This window comes from Schistocerca gregaria, chromosome 1 (genome assembly GCF_023897955.1).
Source record: "Schistocerca gregaria isolate iqSchGreg1 chromosome 1, iqSchGreg1.2, whole genome shotgun sequence".
In the NCBI taxonomy this organism is placed as follows: Eukaryota; Metazoa; Arthropoda; class Insecta; order Orthoptera; family Acrididae; genus Schistocerca; species Schistocerca gregaria.
In genome coordinates, this window is record NC_064920.1 from 1,066,755,254 (window position 1) to 1,066,771,427 (window position 16,174).

General features: G+C 42.3%; 1 protein-coding gene across 2 annotated transcripts in view; it reads right to left on the bottom strand.

Annotated features, from left to right (window-relative positions):
- Positions 1-16,174, bottom strand: part of LOC126281408 (zinc finger SWIM domain-containing protein 8 homolog) — a 463,855-nt gene that overhangs the window by 39,280 nt on the left and 408,401 nt on the right. For both annotated transcript variants that reach the window (XM_049980356.1, XM_049980349.1), the window contains exons 19-20: positions 10,362-10,490; positions 2,239-2,787 (exon numbers count right to left, since the gene is read on the bottom strand). In XM_049980356.1, the coding sequence (XP_049836313.1) occupies positions 2,239-2,787; positions 10,362-10,490 (678 nt within the window). The remainder of the gene's footprint in view (positions 1-2,238; positions 2,788-10,361; positions 10,491-16,174) is intronic.

Consider the following 16,174-nt stretch of genomic DNA (forward strand, 5'->3'; position numbering starts at 1 on the left):
CCCCACTTGTGACAGGATACTTCAAGGGACTGGATCAGACTCTGAATGTCGCTCTCCAGCAGGGATACGACTTCCTAAAATCCTGCCCCGAAATGAGATCCATCCTTCATGAAATGCTCCCCACTCCACCAAGAGTGTCTTTCCGCCATCCACCTACCCTTCGTAACCTCTTGGTTCATCCCTATGAAATCCCCAAACCACCTTCCCTACCTACTAGCTCCTACCCTTGTAACCGCCCCCGGTGTAAAACCTGTCCTATGCACCCTCCCACCATCACCTACTCCAGTCCTGTAACCCGGAAGGTGTACACGATCAAAGGCAGAGCCACGTGTGAAAGCACCCACGTGATTTACCAACTGACCTGCCTGCACTGTGACGCTTTCTATGTGGGAATGACCAGCAACAAACTGTCCATTCGCATGAATGGACACAGGCAGACAGTGTTTGTTGGTAATGAGGATCACCCTGTGGCTAAACATGCCTTGGTGCACGGCCAGCACATCTTGGCACAGTGTTACACTATCCGAGTTATCTGGATACTTCCCACCAACACCAAACTATCCTAACTCCAGAGATGGGAACTTGCCCTTTAATATATCCTCTCTTCTCGTTATCTACCAGGCCTCAATCTCTGCTAATTTCAAGTTGCCGCCACTGATACCTCACCTGTCATTCAACATCATCTTTGCCTCTGCACTTCCACCTCGACTGACATCTCTGCCCAAACTCTTTGCCTTTAAATATGTCTGCTTGTGTCTGTGTATGTGTGTGTGTGTGTGTGTGTGTGTGTGTGTGTGTGTGTGTGTGTTTTGGAAGAAGGCCTTCTAGCCAAAAGCTTGTGTGTTTAGTAGTCTTTTCGTCGTGCCTGTCTGCAACTCAACATCTTTGCTACATGATGAGCAGCATCATTTTCAAACACTGTCATTATTCCATCCTGGATTTTCCTTTCTTCAATGTAGGAAAAGGTAGACTGCTATTTACCATTACACGTTAAGTTGCAGACATACACAATCAGAAGACACTTAAATACGAGGTTTGGTCACAGCCTTCATCATAAAAGAAAGAGAAACAAACACTTATGCATCTCACAGCCTTTATGATCTGGTTAGTGTTGTATGGTCTTCTAGGAGGACAGAAGCTGGTCCGAAGTGCCAGAGTTGGTGGTCATGGGTGCATGAGGTGTGCTTGCCTATGTGAATGAATAGTTTGTTTTTCTGTCTCATTTCCTGACAAAGGCTGTGGCTGAAAGCTTATATGTGTCTTTTAATTGAGCCTGTCTGCAACTTAATGTGTCATTTTCGTGGTAAGTAGCATTCTATCTTTTCCTACATTGTTGGTATTCATTTTATAGTTGGGTAGACATGGGAACATGACATTACTTATAAAAGTTATAATAAAGATAACACTTCAGATTATTTTCAACTCTTTAGTCCTATACTTCTCAGAGCCTTTACGATATGGTTAATGCTGTATGTTCTTTTAGGACAACAGCAACTGGTAACTCATCAGACAGTTCTTTCATTTCTTGGTGAAATATGCTCACTATTTTTATATACTTGAATTTAGAATATTTCGTGAAAGTACGCACTTTTCTGTGGATGTTTATAAGATGATATTTGACTTTTTTGTGTCAGTCAGTCGTCTAGTGAAAGTATGATTCCATAATGCTGTTTCGTCGGCTGCGGAAATGTCTTAGTTCAATGCGTTTGCCTCATTTTTGGTGCTTCGAACACTATTTTTCTGAATGTGTTTCCTTCTTGATGTTTATACAAAACAGTAGTAGAATAACTCATTTTTACTGGTAATTTGCCAATTATTGTAACGGGGACCTGTACATTGTTCCACCGTCACACACCGAGTGTTCACTGCCGACTCACTACGGTCAAAGATGACTCCAGCTTCAAAGACATTTCACACAACACACAAGCCTCCACTTGTAACCAGTCTCTTTCGTATTATTCGTCACTTCTACTAATATTAATCAATGTGCTGTCACTCTCGAACATATACGCAAATTAGCATAAAATAAGGCAAATTACAATTCACAAAAAATATTCTGACATAAATATAAGAAAACATTTACAACCTCCCTTGTTAGATTTGGTATTGACAAATCTGCTAGAAAACAACACATCTCCCAGATCCATTACATTGGGAAAAACTAGATTGTTTTATCCTTACAACAGAATGATTCACTACTACAAATGGAAAGCCAGAGCGAGAAAGAGAGTGAAGTACCTGCTGAATGGCAGCCGAATATACATGGTGGTGTGGAGCTGCCGGAGTGCCAGTCACAGCAACACGGACACCCACGGCACCGGCGGTTGTCGGTGCCGGAGCCAGTGTTACAGCAGTACCATAGTACTGCAGAGGGGTTGGAGCTCCAGGTGGTGCTGTGGCAGCAGCTCCTCTGTGCTGCTGGAAGGCAGCAGCAGCAGCTGCGGCCGCTGCCGGAGGCTGTGCGAGATACATCTGCAAGTGTGGGGGAGGTGGCAAGGCGACCGCTCGTGGGTGGAACGTGTGGGCGCGGGCATGGTTGTGTCGGTGGTGGTGCACGAACCCATAGGGCGCAACAGCGGCATACGGCAGTGGAGCCAGAGTCGTCACGGGATGAGGCGGTGGAGCCGGGTAGGGCGGGGGCACAGCTGTAGTCACAACAACTGCCGTTGCGGTGGCTGCAGCCGCATGCTGCGCCTCTACGAGGGCTACCAGGCCTTTAGGATCCAACTGCAGGGGCTCTGGCTGCACTTCGGCCTCAGTAGGCTGGTCTCCTGTGCCAGGGGAGTGCTGCCGGCAAAGAGGGGGCCATCAGGACAAATAAATGTGATGCAACAGCAACACCGAGAATCACTTATCCAGGAAACGACAACCGTGAATCGTACTGATGTTGCAGCTAGCATGAAGACAACTCTGTGGGAAACTGGCAACAATCGCCAAAAGAAATTAAGAATATGGTAGGTTATAACCACACATACATTTGACAAAGTGCACAAAAATTTGTTACTGAATAACATATTTAATTGTAACATCGAAGTTGTTATTCATCTTTACATTCCACCTCAACATTCATGCACATGATGAAACAGAAAAATTTCAGTAATACTTTACATCAATCATTTTATTCTGTGTATGGTGTTAATAAACAAATACACTATTGTGAATGTATAAGAATAAAGTCATAGTGAAATCAGCTGACTGATTAAAACTGTGCAGGACTGAGATTCCACAATTTGCCTTTCTTAGACAATGTCAATATAGTTGTGGGATTTTGTGGGTTACTATCCCAAAATCAAACACTTTCACTTTATATTTCGATACAAATGTGCATTTAAGTACAATCATCTGCATGTGCATATACAGCAAGTTGCATAAACAGACTGAATCATCTCAAACTTTTTGTCCAAAGAACTTGTGAACAGAGAGAGAGTCCTCATATGTGGGTCGATGTTTATATCAATGACACACAAACCCCCCGCCCCCCACAGTACAGAGTATTTGTGATTATACCCGGAAGGAGGTGTGTGTGTGTGTGTGTGTGTGTGTGTGTGTGTGTGTGTGTGTGTGTGTGTGTGTGTGTGTGTGCAGCAGGAGGTAGTGTTTGCGTTGTATTCAAGGATGTCCTGGGTTCCGGGACAATTTGTACCTACATGTCATCTGGCAATGAAGTCTGTTGTGGAACACGAAATCATAGGTCCACCACCAAGTCCTGCAGACAGCGTGGTCAGGCGAGGTAACGGCCGGCTCCAGAGAGAACCGGTGGGCCGAAATTGGAGAAGGACCAACGTGCAGAGAAAAGATTCGAATCTTGCCGAGAGGAGAAATGAAGGTACATAGAAGGGTGGGTTCACAGTATTGAGGGAGTGCGGAACACTGTAGTACCTTGACTTCCAGCGCTCGTCTGATAACGTAGGGTTCGAGTCCATCAGAAGGCCAAGGACATGGTCGTTATCTACTACCAGCGAGACATCTTCAACACAGTGGGGTAGAACTGAGGAGTGAAATGCGATGATCACAGGAGAGTCGACCTCTGAGTGGATTGGAAAACCCACAAACGGAGAGTCACTTGAACTGTCTGGGAAACCAGCAGAAGAAGAGTTGCTAGGGCTGGACACCGGTGAGGGACCATGCGCCTGAGTGACTTGAGCCATATCATTCAAGGAGCCCTGAACATGGGGGGGGGGGGGGGGGTCTAGGTCGTCAGCCGTGTCGGGGAGTGTGTTGCCGGAGAATTGCAGTTCAAAAATGCAGGTTTGACCTGATGCAGTGAAACTGTCTGTGGGGTGTCCTTGACAAGAATGTAGCATGTTGAATCCCCGCGTAGCAGATCCTTAAAGGGGTCCTTGTAGGTGACTGTAAAGGTTGGTGTTATGGTGTCATTCCGTAACATGATGTGGGAACAGTCTCTAAGAGAAGTGGGCATGTAGCAGACCAGCGGGGTATGGCTAACTAGTGGATAGAGAGATACGCGCTTGAAATGCGTACACAAGCAGCTAAAGAAGTCTGGAATGGGGTGGGGAGGGGGGTGGGTGGGAGGGTGGGGGGTGTGGGTGGGGTGGTCACATCCTCCCGAGCCTTGCGTGGGACTAGTTCACCTGGAAGGAAGGGGTTCTCCCCGTAAACCACCTCAGAAATGGTGCCCTGGATGTCTGGTTTGTGTGTGGGTCTCAACCCTAAAAGAACCCAAGGTAGAGCTTCTGAGCGAAGGACGTTATGGCATCTGACGGTGGTCTTTAAACTGCGATGCCACCGTTCCACCAAACTGTTGCTCTGGAGTGGCACAAGGTGGTGAGGATTTTGTGGATACCGCACATGCAATACAGCAAAGTGAACAGGGATAACTCGAATTGCCAGCCTTGGGTGGTTGTGATTGTGGCTGGACAGCTGAACCTGGCCAAGCAAGAGGAAACGAAACCTTTGGCACCATCTCGGCATTGATGTTAGGCAAACAAATGGCTTCCACCCATCGGGACAAGTGATCAATAGAAGACAGGATGCATCTAAAACCTTCTGATGGTCGAAGGGGTCCGATGACATCGATGAAAGTGCCTGAAACTTCCTGGAGGAACGCTAAATTTACCCAGTGGGCGCACCGTAAGGCGGCCGACTTTGTTGCACTGGCATGGGATACAATTGCGAGCCCACATCTGGCAGTCTCTTATGATATCTTTCCAGGGTCTGGTCCACATGGAGTGCTTGGGTGCCCTCGTCTATTGCCTGAAGAGTAGCTAGATTAGACAAATCAATGATGCTGGACACTGCATTGACATGTGAGGGGAAAAAATAAAATAAAAAACGGCAGTGATATTATTCGCATTTTTGACATAGCGTATGTCTGTCATAAAATGAGACACCAAGTCGAAATGGTGGAAAAGACGAGGGGACGGATCTTCCAGAGGGTTTTGAAACGCATCCGTGACTGGTTTGTGGTCTGTGACGATATAGAATGTGTCTCCTTCAATGTTGGGGCAGAAATTTTAAACAGCCTCGTAGGTGGCCAGGTGCTCCCTGTTGGAGGCAGAGTATTTCTTCTGTGCAGCAGACAGCTTTTTAGAGAAGTAGTGCAGTGGTGAGATGATGTCACCAGACCATTGTTGAAGGATGGCTCCCACTGCCATGTCACTAGCATCCGAGGTAATGAATAGTTTAGCCGAGGGGTCCCGTTGGGTGAGCGTCACAATCCGGGTCAGGGAAACCTTTAGTGCCTTGAATGTTTTGAGCACTGCTTGCCAGACAGTGCATCTGTGAGAGGAGCTTGTACTGCAGTTGATGAGGGCAAGTGACAGCAGTAGTAGTTGGTGTCGAGGAATTGGTGCAGTTCTTTTTAAGTTGAAGGGGGTGACATAAACGAGATGGCCTGTACACAAGCTTTTGGAGGTTGTACACCGTCGACAGCTACTATGTAGCCTAGGAATGTTACAGGCATCTGCCGTAATTTTAACTTATCTCCGTTGACCTCTACACTGTTCGAATCTAAGGCCTTCAGTACCAAGGATGCTCGTGCTCCTCGGCTGTCTTACTGGAAACGAGTATGTCGTCCAGGTATGTGAAACAAAACTCAAACTTTTGTAGGATGAAGTCAATAAATCATTGCCATGTGGGCAGCAATTTTAAGGCCACCTAGCGGCATGATAACAGCAGTCTTGGGTATATCCTCCAGTGCCACGGGTATCTGGTGGTAGACACGTTTACAGTCAATTACACTGAAGATGGAAGTGGTGGATAACATGTGGGAGAAGTCTCTGATGTTCAGTATTGGGTAATTGTCTATTATGGTTCTTGCATTTAAATGCCTGCAGTCTGCCAAGATGCGAAATGAGCCATCGTGTTCGTTGATTGCTTGGAGGAGTGAAGTCGACGAGAAGTCGCAGGCAGAGCCTTTGATGCAGGGTTGACACGTCTGCGCCCGTGTCGATCAAAAAATTGAATTCCGAAGAAATGTCAGTTACGTACAATCGGCCATTTGGAAAAACGGGGGAATGTATGGAGTGCAGTTTAGCGGACGCCTATCTGATCCCCGCAGGGTTCGGCGAGTACCGCGGCTTGCCAACAGTGTTTGGGAGCTGGCAAGATGATCTACACTTCTGTGCTGCAACGCCAAAGGCCTTGTCATACCAGCAGTGTGGGTGAGCTGGATGTGGCGGAGGCAGATACTTATCAAGAGGGAATGGCTTGTCATCATCGGCTGCTTCAGGTAGGTATACTGGCACGTACAGGGTGTGTGCCACCCAGGAATGTTCGGAGAGCGGGGAGTGTGTGCACAGGCCGCCAGATGTCATGGGGGATGGAGCCCAACGGGCGAACTCCGGTGCAGGCACACCAACATGTCCCAGAGGACGCAGAGGTTGGTGCTGTTGCAGGAGTGAGTACAACTGATTGGCGATCTGTAAGCGCAATCAATTGACTCGAAGGAATGTGGCAGCAGTTGTATCTGGAGACTGGTGGATAGCTTAGCAGACCACACCGTCCAGAGTATTATATCCAGCATAGTTTGCTCATTGGCCAGCAGTCATAGGCGGTGCAAGAGTTTCAACGGTGTCCAGCTCCCAAGGTATTCTTCGCATAAAATTTTTAGGATGAGCTCCTGGGGAGGGGAGGGGGGGGGGGGGGGGGGGGGGGGGGGGACAGGCGAGGCACTCAATAATCACCTTCTTGGTGAAGTCATACTTCAGAGCTGGTGGCAGAGAGAGGAGCAGGTCACAGATCAGGTACAAGTGGTCATGAAGGTGGGTCATGAGGCACAGGAACATGGAGCTGTCATTGGAAATGTGGCGTGGCTCGAAAATATGCTCTACCAAAGTGAACCACGACACAGGGTTGCCTTCCGACAGTGGCAGTAACTTCGATGGGCATCCAGGGGGAGGAGACTGAGGAGAATTAGGAACCTCTGGGAACACCAAATTGTCTTTGAGAGCTGCGAAATCCCGTTACGGTCAGGGAATGGTAGCACAGCAGCCTGGCGTGGCAGGCGCAGGTGGTACCATGGAACGAACAGGCAGAAGGGCAGAAGGGCAGCAGGAGCCGGGGCCCCCGGAAACTGATACACCGGCCAGGGGTGTTGCACTGAAATGTCAAAATTTTAAAGAGAAAACATGGAAGGCCATTGCGGCATGCACAGTCAGTGCTGTGGAAACAGCGATGGGGTTTATAGGGGGAACTTTAACCCTCGGTGCAAGCATGAGTGGTAGAGGGGGGGGGGGGGGGGGGGCAGATTGGAATGTGTGTGACATGAATTAAAGTCCACGACACATGCCAGGGGCAGTGATGTACATCACCAGATAGGGATGGGGGTATGCGTCCATCGGTTGCACAACACTAGCAGCAGGCACTGGCCCATAAACTGAACATGCAGTATATGGTCAACCACATGTGAAGAAGTCCTGCCGAATGCCCATGGCGCACGTATGTCCTTGGCTAGTCCTTAGGAGTCATAACAGGTGCGGAGGACAGCTAATTGAAACATGTTACACATTCTGGTAATGACGGCATTGCACACGACACCACAGTAACCGACACAGGAGAACGCTGTGAATGAATGTTCAGCTGTGGAGGCAACCTAAACTGTGCATTCGGATTATGATCGCAAGAAACATTGTTCTGAATATCGTCTGAGTTGAACTGCATGTGGTGACGGACACAATTCGGCGAAACAAATTCTGAGTCCATTGTTCTGGCCGGATGTGTAGCAAACAGCCGTTGTGGTGAGACGAATGTCTCATGTGACCTGGGTGTAGTATGTGGATTGTAGTCAGCAGGTGAAAATCCAGTCACGGGGTCACCACTGTGGGAATGTGATGGGTTACTATCCCGAAATCAAACACTTCCACTTTATTCTTTGATACAGATGTATATTTAATAAGTACGAGCATCTACACGCATATAAGTTGCATACACAGACTGAATCATCTCAAACTCTTTGTCCAAAGAACTCGTGAGCAGAGAGAGTCCTCGTTTGCAAGTCATTTTTATATCGACGCCACTTAGTGATCTGATCACAACCTGCAACTGGATTCGAAACTTCTGTTTATCAGAGCTCTCATCTACCATTTTACTTTTATCTTTCAATGATAAACTTACAGCTGTGAGGCAACTTATTTCGCCAGGCAATGAGTTGGATCGCTTAATTTTTATTTTTCTCTGTCTTTCCATAACATTTTCCATTGCTTCATTATTATTTTCATATTATGTAAGACTAATTTTAATTCAATCATATAATTAATTCTCATAATGGTGCATTGAAAGATCATAATGTGAGACATATCTAAATAAAACATTTTCTGTTTTATTAATATTTGCACCTTATTAACTACTTTTTTATGAAGTTACAAGAAAGCTAATTTTCTCAAGATGTAACACAATAGTCAATTTCAATGTTTCCTTCTTTGTTATCAAAAATGGATTAATTATTTTTTCTTGTTGCTTCTCTCACAGTGATTCTTAGTCAAAATTCTTTAAACTTCCGATTTCAATTGCTCACTGCCCAAATCCCGATTGCAGCAATTTTGTTTGACAGATTTCATATCTAAAACTGAGCAAGAGTCAATGGAGACTGACAATGGACACGCTTGGTGAAGTCAATTGACTGCTGTATATAACTATTTTCATTTTCTGTTTCAACACAACAGCACCACTTTTGCAAAGCATTCACTATAAATCAACATTCAGACTCATAAATTCATAACTTCTAACGTATTCTTTGGGTTCAGAAACTTACATGTTTCTACATGAACAAAAATGAGGTTAGAAGAATGTTCTCTGCCCTTCCTATAACATTAGCTTGGCCCACTACTCTTCCATCACCCCATAATCGTAAACAGGAAGTCCAATAGCTTTTTCTTCTCTTTTCATTTACTACTTCTCGGAAGCCCGTTATTCAGTTGTTTCCTCTGTTTTTCCATTCCCTCGCCTTGTACAAGGTGGGACAATTTATGCTGACCTGAGAGCCAACATCGGGTAACATGACTTGTCCACACTCTCTTATATTAATAGCAAAGAATTATTGCTACTCTCATGATCAGACTTATAATGTTCTTTCTCTCTATTTCATGGCAATTTAATATACATTATGAACATGGAGAAAAGATAACAGGAAGCACTAAATTTTCATTATCAGCCTCTAGCACAATTTTTTGCCTCAAAATATCTCATTACTACTTAAGATTTCCCTTTTTATGAGCAGCACAATGCTACAATTAGATTTTACTTGTTAATTACGTAATGTCAACACCACAGCAATAGTGACTTCAAGCACTCATTCCTGACAGGTTTTAACAAGACAATAACCAATATCAAAAAAATGTTTCAATAACACAGAAAAAATTGTCATAAACAAAACAAAAGGAAAAGAAAAGGAAGGAAAGAAAAGGAAATGAAGAAAATGCTTGCCCTCAAATAGAAACTGATGACAAAAGAGTACAAAAACACACAAAAAACATAAAATATATCTGAACACAGAACCCCTAATGTCGTTCAGGGTGAAATGTGTTGACAGCAAACACAAATGTGAAAGAAGATGCAAGGGAACAAAACATCAAAGAGGGATATTACCCTCATTGTTTATTTGTATCCTCATCTAGTTGGGCTGTATACGATACCTTTCTGATACCTCACATCAGATTTCAGCTGTAACTGAGGTCTTTTTAGTTTTAAATGCAAGCAAAAAAGTATCTCAAGACACTATGACTTTGGCTGTGCTGCCGACCATCAAATGACACACAGTTCCGTAAGCTTTTTGGTATCACAAACCCTTATTTTTTTCACTCTTCCATTTATTTTCCCACAGTTTGAAATGGTGGTTTTAACATGCCACATATTTCTAAAGATCAAAGAAAACAGTATTGTATGTAAAAACCTATGTTACGTACCTTCATGTAAAGTTCATACCAGTGCTTTGCAACCTGAAACAGTACTTCAGGATACACACCACCACCTTTTGCCGCATTTTCAACAGTAAGACAGGACTGCTCGAGCATCTGATCACTCTGCTCCTTGCACTGAAATTAAAAGAATACTGTGGAGTTTTCATTATGACATCCGACGTCTCGCCAGAGAACCATATATACAACATGTCCGCCGGGAAAGCCTCAAGCAACACATAAAAAAAGCATGCTTTCTATAAGACTGAAGGACACTGGGATAGATGATGCCCGCCTGCATACTTGCAGATAACATTTGCAGGTGGGTGTCATCTAGCCTGCTTATGGTGCAAGTTTGGATTACCAATATCAGTTGTTTATGTAATTTTTTACTACTTTTCACCCTGAGATGGCTTTCTCTCACAATCAGCTTTGTATTGAGAATATTCTCTGTCTTGTATCTGTGAAATAATGGCAGTTCCCACACTTGTTTATGAAAGCCAAAGCATCCTAGAGTCACTGCTCATGACATCACAACATCTTGTATGTAGTGCTGTCACTAGCTGTCATCCTCAGTGAGTCATCCTCGGGATTTCAGGCCTTGGTCACATGACTCCTATGTTGTTCGTTGTGTGTTTTGTATGTCATGTTTATGCACCTGTATACTTATTTATATAGTAATAATGTAACAGAGAATTCTGATTATTGAGAATATGAATTTATATTTTTTTGAAGTGACTTTTTTTGTGATGGAATAATGTCTGCAAAATTAATAAGCAATGAAAAAAGAAATCATTTCTCCTTCTTACCTAAAGTTCATCTTACAATGTTATGTATTAGTTATGTGTGTTCCTAGTATGCCATATTTCCCTACATAGATTCCTGGTTTGGCAAAAGATAATTTGTGCTGAAATACTGAGGCTTATTAAATGAGGACACATTCATTACGTAATACTTTATTTACATTTGTCGAGTTGCTATATGAAACTGTGCAATAAGAAAGTTACGAGGGAAGTAAATAAATTACACTGAGCGTCAACACTGTGAGGAAAGTACAAACAATAGGAACCCAGTACATGTGTCAACAGTGTCAGTCCTATTGTTTATGTTTCTAGTCACTCTGAATTCCAACATTTGAGGAATAACACAGTTTGCAGCAATTAATGCCTATATATTGTGCAAATGGGATGAACTGTTTTTGCATCATGTTCATTCATTGTGTTATTCATTACATGTGACCCAATTTGTAGTTTTGACGTGTTTATTGAACCATTCAATAAATCATAACTACATAAATTTGACACAGCGATATTTTTATGAACTGTTAATTTCAATTAGCTGCTGCTTATTATTCTTTCACACAAAAAGCTTATTTCAGTGTTACTGCCATTTTCAGTATTACAATTGTCATAAATTATCATCTAATTGACAGCATCTAGACCATGTGCAATGATTGTAGGTGTACTAGAAAATGGCAGGAGTCCATACAATCTTACTGTTTGAAAGAATAATGTAACATCCAGCTGCTGTGACTGCTGTCCACCTCACGGCAGTCGCTATGTTACGGCAAGAGAAATTGTATATTGTATGACTTGAAAGTATCTAACAGAACACTGCTTTTAGAATTTTCTATCATCACATCAGTATTAAAGTTACCAATTATTAAAATTTTAGGGCTCACATATAAAAGTAGGTGCATTAACAGTATTTGAAAAAAAAAAAAAAAACTAAACTCCAAGCTCAGAGTAATATGAAAAAAAAATTAAAAAAAGCTGTTGGACTATTAAAACCTAGAACTAAGTAAAGTAACTGTAAAAATAATGAATTCATATAAGCACCTAGAGCGTGCACGGTACGTTCAGCGTGTCCTCCACAGCCCTAAGGACAATCAATCCAGAGCTTGCTTAGACACTAGCTGTAGTAATCAACAAATGTTAAGCCTTCACAAAATTCCTGAAACTGGCACAGATTGTACCAGACTGTAAAAAATGGTGGCCCATGTGAAGATCCAGTTTTAGACCAGTTTCAGTATCAATAATCCTCCTTGCCAGGACCACCACATTAAGAAGTAGACAGAGAATTAAAAGTATGTGGTAACCTAGTTAGGAATAATAGCCATTTCCAGTCAGTATGTGTTTTTATGGTTCACCAGTGTAAGAAATAATTAAAATAAAAAAACCTAGGAGATTTCATTATGAGGCAAAAAATATATAATTATCTAATAAGAGAAATGTAGAAATACTAAGCTGCCAGTTTTCTGGAACACCAGGCAGTTTTCCAGTAGTTGGTCTAAAAATGTTGAACACTTTGTTCAAGAAGTAAACGATTTTCGTTATATGTTCCTTTAAAAACTGTTGTCATTAACTTTCTTTGTGTGTAATATGATAAATAATTTAAGTTTGATGCGGTCTGCCCAGTACTGAAAAAAGACACATACCTAGTAATAAAGTATATGTTGGACAGAAACTTTTGTCCCAAAGCTAATTCATGAGATAAATTCTTTAAATATATTATCTTAATTGTATGACTGAGATCACTTTTGATCAGAGGTACTAATAGCCCACCAGTTTTCATATTTGATCTAAAATACCGAGTTAAAAATTTGAAGCCAACTGGACTACACATTTTGCATTCGTGTTCCTTAACACATCTGCCACCACGAGGGTGCCCCCAGCCTTGTGCCAGACAAAGTGTTAAGCCATTGCACATTCTGGCACAGTACAACACATTGCAATACTTCTAGAAGTAGTTCAGTTGTATTTCTCAATGGTTGTATATGTATGTGGTTGGAGGCCAGATATTCACAATATTTAGCATAGGTTTATCATTACCTGACTGTGTACTTAATGATAATTGTAATTTAATAGACTGACTTGAAAGAACAGAGCTTGGTCATCACTGCAAGTTTCCTCATGTTCAAGATTACTGACAGTTTTCTTCAATTTTGCCACTTTGACTTTGGCTCAAGTTACATATTGGCACCCACCCTTCACCCGCACCCCTCCATCAAAATCTTGGTTGTGGTGACAGACTGATCTGTAGTGCAGCCCAAGGTCTTGGTTACCCCCCCCCCCCCCCCCCCCCCCCCGGCCCCCATTTTTTAAAGGTGGCAATCTGACTGATTTGAAGGTTGGCCAAACCAACAATTGTGAAAGCAGAAAATCTGACTGTTGTTACAAATTGAGCAGGGCCAAAGACTAACGTTTACATCTACGCCATATTGAAAAATGCAAGTGGGGCCTACTATGTAACTTTTACCTCAACTTTTTCAATAGCTGTCTTATATTCAAAAATACAAGAGTTTCACTGTTGTCTTCATTATCTGTGGAGGTCACATCAGTAATAAATAAATCACTTTGTTTGTATCCATTGTCTGACACTTCAGGTGCTGATGATACATCCCAATTTTGCAGAAATGTTGCTGATATTTTCTGTCATTCAGCTGCATCGTGTTTTGTAGTGACACACATTGAGAAGATTTCTTCTTCGTTGAGAACAGCATTCTCTGGGGAACAATTTTCCTCTTGGAACTTGGCTCCTCACTTCTGGACACAAATACACTGTGGACCTAATTGCGGATTGCAATTAAAGTGCCTTACAAGGAAGTTATGTGCTTGTCAAAATCAATTGTTTGTTTTCATTGTTTCAACTATCTGCAGGCTGCTGCGTAGTTATATTCTTCTGACACACAGTATGTATGTGTTTACACATCTTCCATTTAATGCTTGAATCCACACATGAGCAAGACTACTTGTATATACATGTATTATACTTTTCACACCTTAATTTACATTTACACCCCTCCTCATTATCCCCGAAAAAACATATTTCTTGCACATTTGAACAAGATGATGTTTCCCAACCATCAACCACCTTGATAATGGGCTTTTGTTTTTTTGCTTCACATCTTCACTTAAATTGTGTCTATGGTGAATCTCAGTTTGTAGGTGAGCTTTCCTTTTGTCAGGACAAGGAGTCTGTTGAACATTTTTTCCTTATCAAATGAAATCAGAGCAACTATTGCTTTGTCTAGATGTTTCACTCCAAATGCATATTTGTATTTATGCCAGCATTTAATCTGTGGCAATAAGAGCAGCACTGTGAATTATGCAAGTAATTGTCCTGTAAGAAAGAACCAAATTCAGATGTATCTGGATCCATCTTAAGTTTTTGGACAGCAACTGGAAATATCAGTTTAAGTACAGCCACATTCCTCTCCTCCAATGACACTCCGACAAGTTTATAAGCTTGCGCTTGTTTCTCTATGCCTCTAATTATCCGACCAAGGTTTCTTCACCATGCTTCGTCCACATGCCAAGTGCAAAATAGTCTCTTCACTGGTGCATCCGTTACTGTATTTCATGCATTACAGAAAGAGTCAGCCAAATGAGGCATTAACACCTTGGGTGAAATTTTAACTACCTCAGATACAATCCAGAAATATGAACATCATTAGGGTATCAATCCCGTTTGATACAAGAAGGCACAAGATAACCAGTATCATATCACCTAGTACAAATAATGTTGACAATTCAAAATTGCAGGCATTCTGTCCTTGTCTTGTGTCCATACACACACAATCATTCTATATTTTTTCAGAATTTCTCTCCGAGCTTGATTCATTATTATTAGAACAAAATCACTGCTTTTTAGGTTTGGATGAGCTTCATTAACTATTTCTGAGAAAGGCACAAGATAAACAGTATCATATCACCTGGTACAAATAATGTTACAATTCAAAATTGTAGGCATTCTGTCCATGTCTTGTGTCCATATACACACAATCATTCTATATTTTTTCAGAATTTTTCTCCGAGCTTGATTCATTATTATTAGAACAAAATCACTGCTTTTTAGGCTTGGATGAGCTTCATTAACTATTTCTTGAGGCTCATAAAACAGCACAGCACAGCCTATTTCATGTACCCAGGTCTCTAAACTAACTGTGTGGTTCTGACGTTTCACTGAAATACGTAAGTTTTAAAAACATTCAATGTTTGCAAGACCCTGCCTCATTATATGACAAATCATTTCCAGTTCAAACCAGACTGAACCTCTCACTTTGTCCATTATAGCTTGAAGAGGGACTTTGTTGGCAAAGTCTGTAGCTATGCTGGCTTTCTCTTTCAGTTACTGCAATATGACTTAAGTCACTGTCGTGACCAACATGCACAGGCACCAATATTGCCTGGCGTGGGCCACCTGTGGTTTGGGTAACTTTTAATATGTGCTGGGCACATTCCACCAACTTTTTTTTTGCTTTCTTGCACTTTCAAGTGCCTGAGAGCATTACTTTGTGAAATAAAGTGATCCGAACAATGGCAAATATAATATTACTCACTGTACCATCAACACCCACTTTAGAGCCACAGTTTTTAACAAAGGCTGCCCTTATTGTTTTCTCTGTATCTAGTTTCCCTTCCCCAAAATTGGAAAATGACACGAATTAAATATTTTCTGTAGTAACTTGAACATCATGCACTGTTCCTAAATGGTCTAAATAACACTGTCCTGACCATGTTTCAAAATCGCATGCACAGCACAATTTCTTCCCTTCCATTTTATCATTTGAGATCTTACTATGATAATCATGCTGATGGTGCTTGATGTTGTGTTCATAATTGAAATTTTTATGACAGGCTCCACACACAAGCTTGTGTCTGTATATGTGCGGATGGATGTGTGTGAGTGTGTGTGTGTGCGCGAGTGTACACCTGTCCTTTTTTTCCCCTAAGGGAAGTCTTTCCACTCCCGGGATTGGAATGACTCCTTACCCTCTCCCTTAAAACCCACATCCTTTCGTCTTTCCCTCTCCTTCCTGA